This window comes from Carlito syrichta, unplaced genomic scaffold (assembly GCF_000164805.1).
Source record: "Carlito syrichta isolate Samal-C Ts95f unplaced genomic scaffold, Tarsius_syrichta-2.0.1 Scaffold303305, whole genome shotgun sequence".
Taxonomy (NCBI): Eukaryota; Metazoa; Chordata; class Mammalia; order Primates; family Tarsiidae; genus Carlito; species Carlito syrichta.
Window position 1 is genome coordinate 240,729 of NW_007247401.1, and position 6,000 is coordinate 246,728.

General features: G+C 41.8%; 1 protein-coding gene across 2 annotated transcripts in view; it reads left to right on the forward strand.

Moving 5' to 3' along the window:
* MYZAP (myocardial zonula adherens protein) overlaps positions 1 to 5,144 on the forward strand; it is a 96,680-nt gene extending 91,536 nt beyond the window's left edge. The window contains exon 13 of one of the 2 annotated variants that reach the window (XM_008058342.2): positions 4,184 to 5,144. In XM_008058342.2, coding sequence (XP_008056533.1) covers positions 4,184 to 4,280 — 97 coding nt within the window. In that variant the 3' untranslated portion in view covers positions 4,281 to 5,144. The remainder of the gene's footprint in view (positions 1 to 4,183) is intronic. The other variant, XM_008058343.2, reaches the window with a different exon arrangement.
* The last annotated feature ends 856 nt before the right edge of the window (positions 5,145 to 6,000 follow it).

Sequence of the window (6,000 nt, forward strand, 5' to 3'; positions counted from 1 at the left end):
TCATATTTCTGTTGATTCCCAGAGGCCTAAGTTCAATGTACTGTAGTTGCTTCTGTGCCATGAAATTATTTTGCTCCCAGACTCCCTCACTCGTGACTTGCCTCATATCTCCCCATTCCTCTTGCCGCCAGCCTGCCTGAGGCTGGTCTTGCCGTATGTCAAGTCTATTCAGTATTGTCTCTCTGCCTCTGGTTCCTCCTCAAATTCTTCTCCTCCTTAATTTAATCTTCAGATTTTCTAATGAGCAAGGACCTCACCATAGAGTAAGAAGCGAGGGAAAAGGTGAGGGGACCTCATTGTGAGGGCCTTTTGCATACCTTCTTTAAAAAAAAAAGACTCAGGATGCTTTGAAATGTTTGAAATATGTTAATTAAAGCTATTGAGAACAAGTTCAGGTCATCTAGCCTTCATTTACAAAGAAAAGTGAAAAATAAAAATCCAAAAGAAAAGAGACTTTTCTTTCTCCTGCCCATTAGTGAAACTTAGTTTCCAGCAAAGTCATAAATTATGGCTTAATAGGTACAAGTTGATGAAAAATATTCCCCATGGTCATAAGTGTCCAGCGCGTAGTATGTGCTTTAAAAATGCTTGCATTTGTATATTTCTGTTACAAAGACCAGAACACAAATTAGTTTTTGTCAAAGCTTCATTTGCTGATTCTGTTGTTGCTTCCCTCAGGGGAACTGCCCTTTTATGGATTAATGAAAGGTTAGCAATAGCTTAAATGTGTGAAAGAATATGGTTAAGTTCCAGTTTTGTGGTTGAGATTATTTGTGTTCTGAAAATCCTGTTGTTTCCTAGTGATCAACTAAATAAAATACCCTACTTTTTTTTTGAAAGTTTGGGACATGAGAGCCTGTTTTTGAAACCCAGAAGGTTCACCTTTATAAATATTTTTGTATTTTATGGGCTTTTAGGATATTGTCACCAGAGACCATTTCTGTTATGTGGAATTTTCACAGGAGTTGGCACAAATCACCATCTGGCGTCTGCCTCTGGCACTCACTAAACTTCCTGGTCAGATCGCTGGGGAATCCTGAATTGCCAGGTCTCATGGATTGCTCCCTGTGGCAGGTGACACTGTGGCCACTCACTCATTGAAATTCCCTCAATCTATGGTTTTCTTCTTCATCCATATATGGAGTAATAGCTCCGTGCCAAGCCTGTGTGAGCTGCTGGGGTCATACGGATGATGAAGATGTGGTTTTCTCACCCTTGAATAAATTATACCGAGCAGTGGAGACAATAGGTACAATAAGATGCTTCCAATGTGTCAGAAGCCTGTATAAAAATGATTTTCAAGGCATATATAAGATAGGGGGAGGGGAGCATGGAGAAGACATATTGACTTTCTTGGGGGAGATAGGGAAAGTTTAAAATACTCTACCAACCTACCCACACACTATTTTAATGCACCCTGTACCACTTAGTGAATTACCGGACATGAGAGGTTATGGGAAAGGGAGTTGACTCTTATGTTTTATATATGCATTTTGTCATTGCATTAGTTAGGATAAGGAATGCAGCTGCTATATGAAACAACCCACAAACCTCAGTGGCTCAACACAATAACAATTAATTTCTCACATCACAGTCCAAGACAGGTTGGTATGGGCTTTGTTCCATATAGTCATTCAAGAACCCAGGATTCTTCCATCTAGTGACCCTGCCTGGGCTTTGGGAGTCTTCCTGGATCCTCCACTCTATCCTCTGAAAAAAAAAGAAGAGAGAGCATGTGGAGGATTGTGTAGAAGGTTTTTACGAGTTAAACCTGGAAGTAGTAGAAATCATTTCTGCCTATGTAGTCACATGACCCACCTAATTGCAAGGGAGGTGGGCAAATGTAGTTGAGCCACGTATCCAGGAAGAAAAACAAATGGTATATGTTTCTATCTTAGTCACCAAATCCTGATAGTTCAACCTTCCAAATATCTCGTACTACTTCCCTTTCGTACTACTTCCCTTTCAGTGTGCCATCATAATTCAAGTTCTCATTGTCTGTCTTTCACCTCCTAAGTAGCAAGAATTTCCTAATTGATCTTCTGCCTCCAGACTAATCTCCCTGTAGTCAACTCTCATCAGTACCAGAGGAATCTTTCTACAGTAAAAATATGAGTATTTCATGCCCCCCCCTTAAAACCTGTCATAGTTCCCTGTCCCCTTCTGAACTCCTTAGCCAGGCACACAGCACCCTTCTCCAGCTAGCCTTACTTCTGCCACTTTTATGAGCTCTTTGCTCCAGCTGTACCAAACATGTCACCGATCTACATCCGCAAATTGTGCTTTCACCCCTCTTTGCCTTTGTATGTACAATCTCTTCTTCCTGGAATTCCCATCCCCTTTTTGCCCACTTGTTAAATGCCAGGCATCCTTCAAGATTCACCTTCTCTGTACACATTTTCAGATGTCAAGTTCCTGATGTTGCTCTCTGTTTGCCCATAATATGTTCATTCTTACATTGCTCAGGATCCTGGCAGGAAGGGAATATTGATGAGAATTAAATGGAGAGAATCTATGAATGTTGGGAGCCTTAAGGGAAGTAAACAAGGGACAGTGGCAAGCTCTGGAGCTAGCAACAGTGGAAGCTCTTACCACTCTATGCTTCAAGGCGCAGTCAGAGAAAGCCAGAAGAAGAGAGCAAGGGAAGAGCTGGAGCTATGGCCTATGGTAAAGGGATGCAGCCAACTACCAAGCTGCAGCTGGCTGGGAGGGGACAAATGTTCTGACCTCTCTTTCCTCCCATTCCCTAATCCCCTGCTGCCATCTCCCATTTGGCTAAAAAGGACTGGAAGCTAGAGGCAAGGGAGCCCACTGATACTGATATTCAGCTCAGCTTCCCAGAGACAGAGCTTGGTGCAGAAGGGGGAAAGGAGATCCGAATGGGCAGCCAAAGACTTTCTAGCATAGCTCTTACATTTCTATTAGAGTACCTCACACAGTGTATGATATTTATGCTGTACAATTAATCCATGTAACCAAAAACCACTTATACCCTAAAAGCTTTTGAAATTGTTCTTTTTTTTGGAGTCTCATTTCACTGTCCAGGCTGGGATGCAGTGGCATGCTCACGGCCACTGCAGCCTCAACCTGCTGGGCTCAGGTGATCATTTCAGCCTTCCAAGTAGCTGGAGCTACAGGCTTGTGACCCCATGCCTGGCTAATTTTTTTATTTATTGTAGAGATGTCTTGCAAAGTTGCCCAGGCTGTTCTTGAACCCCTGGGCCTAGACAATCCTCTTGCCTCCACTTCGGCCTCCCAAAGTGCTGGGAGTACAGGTGTGAGCCACTGTTCCTGGCTTGAAAATGTTCTTTACAAAAAGAAAATTATGGCAGTCATAGGACACTTCAGGGAAGGGAAGGAGGGAGGGGGCATGTAACAACTCAAAGGGTACCTGATTCTAACCAGGAAAAGTGAGGAGGAACCAGGAGGCCCAAACTTCACCTGTATATATACATTACTTATGGACCTATTCCTGACTAGTACCCCATCTGTATAATAAAATAAAAATAAAATAAAACAAGTATGCTATACTTTCTAAGCGAAAAAAAGAAAATTACTTATTTACATATTTTTTCCCACTAAATTATGAGTTCCTTCAATGTGTCTTCTATTTTTCTGAATCTTTGATGACTAGCACAATCATTAAACACTGCTAAAAATAATGATCCTGTCATTGTCTGTTTGGGCTGCTATATGAGTAGCTTAAAAGCAAAAGAAATTTATTTCTCACAGTACTGGAGGCTGAAGAGTCTAAGACCAAGGTGCTAGCAGATTTGCTGTCTGGTGAGGGCCTGCTTTCTGGTTCATAGATGGCGCCTTCCCACTGTGTCCCCACATAGCAGAAGGGACAATGGATCTTTCTGGGACCTTTCTTATAAGGGCACTAATCTCATTCATGAGGACTACACCCTCATGACTACTCACCTCCCAAAGGCCTCACCTCCTAATGCCATCATCGCCTTGGGTGTGAGGATTTCAACATATGAATTCTGGGAAACACAAACAAACAGTCCATGACAAGGCCCTTTTGTAACATTTAAATGAAGTGATGAAATATTAAACTATACTATCACAGCCTTTTATTTTAAAGTGCTTAAATACCATTTCCTAGAGTCGTCTTGCCATGTGAAGAGTATGGTGAGCTTTGTTTCATATTCCTGACCTGCCTTTTCTCGTTTCTCAGTGAAACATCTAGAACTCGTGAAATTGTGATGCCTTCTAGGAACTACACCCCATATACAAGAGTCCTGGAGTTAACCATGAAGAAAACTCTGACCTAGGCACTTGGAGATATGCACTTTTTGCTGATGGACAGAGGCCTTGGAACCCTGTGGCTTGAAGTCTGGGAAGTGTGACTGTTATTTCCTCATGCATGCATCATGAGCCAGAATGGAAATTGCAGAGGTTCTGATCCCTTCTAAGACAGGAAGTGAAGTGAAGGCAGAGTGGGTAGATGACAGAGAGTGAGAGCTACAATGTTACATTTCAACCGCCCAATCAACATAACACTGCTGTATTGCATCGTCATTTGTATTCCATGTAGACACGGAAATCCTACCAGGAGAATTCCCTCACAATTTATTTTCTGTTGTACTAGACTTCAGTTGGGAGGGAAAAGGGCATTAATTTGAAATTTCATGTTCTCCCACGCCAGGATCATTTGATACAGCTTGAGAGTTTTGTTTACCCACAAAAGTATTAGAGGCAGCATTTCTCTGGTACAGAGAAGTCTGTCTGCAGGGAGCATGGGCACCTGGCAAAACTTGAACCTGGAGAAAAGGGTTCCTAGCCAAGAAGTGCTCTTTCCTTTTGGTCCTGAGGATCCGCGTAGGGTTGTGGGAGCCATGGTTGGAAATTCATGTGGTCCAGACAAGCTTCATTCTGATGCCCTTCTCCTTTGGTTTAATTTGTGCCTTATGCCTGTACTGGACCAGCTGAAATCACTGTATTCATTCAACTTGCGATTTGTTTTTTCTTTGTCACTTTAACTTAAAGAGGATTTTGTATGTCATGGAAACCGAATCATTTAATGTTTTCAGTATCAATTGTGTTTTTATTAAATGAATGAGTAATCATGCATGCTCTACTTTGATATTATAACCTATGTCACATATGTTTAATAAATACCATATATTTTGTTCTACGAATGTTGTCTCTGTGTTTTATCTATGACTGTACAGAGCAGATCAAGCTCTGGAATGAGTGTCAAAGTCAGATCCTGTGATCTTTCAATAGGAGCATTTATAAGCCATAATATTGCATGCGTGTGTGTCTTCCTTTTTAATTCCCAAGTTTATTTAATTAATTCACCTTCTTACTTACTAATTTTATTTGTTTAATTAATCATGATACATGATCACAGAAGACAAAAATAGATTTCATTTTAAAGCGTTGCCCAAATTCCCCACTCCTTACGCTCAACATTTCCCTCTCCCAACCCCCGCCCCAAAAAAACCAAAGCAACTCAGATAAATCACTGTGAATCAGGATAGAGTTAAGAGGAAGATGTGCATTTTGGAGCCAAATTTGGAGTTAAGTTTTGTCTGTGGGATGTTGAGCAAGTCATCAAAGCTTTCTGAATATTAGTTTCATCTTCTAAAAACCTGGGAGAGTCACACCTACTTGATAGGCTGATGTGAGCACCACATGATTTAGTTCCCACGGAAGAACTGGCACAGTGCTGGGCACACAGGCAGTGGCTGCTATCATTCTGGAGGTTTATTTTGGAACACTGCTGGCTTCTGGTTGGCTCTTACCAATTGGAGGTGTTCTAGCAGCACAAAACCATGCCTTGTAACAGTGATCAAGGAGGAACAGTTAGAGGAAAGGCTGTCTTCAGGTTCAAAAGACAGAGAAGCTAGACTCAGAGATGGGCAGAGGATCCTGGGAGCTTGTGTCCCTGGAGAAGCTGGTCTGGAAGCAATGACTTAAAGAATGTCAGTTTTAATGAGACCAAGGCAGAAATGAAACTGCTATGCAAACACGTCCACATCCCCCACC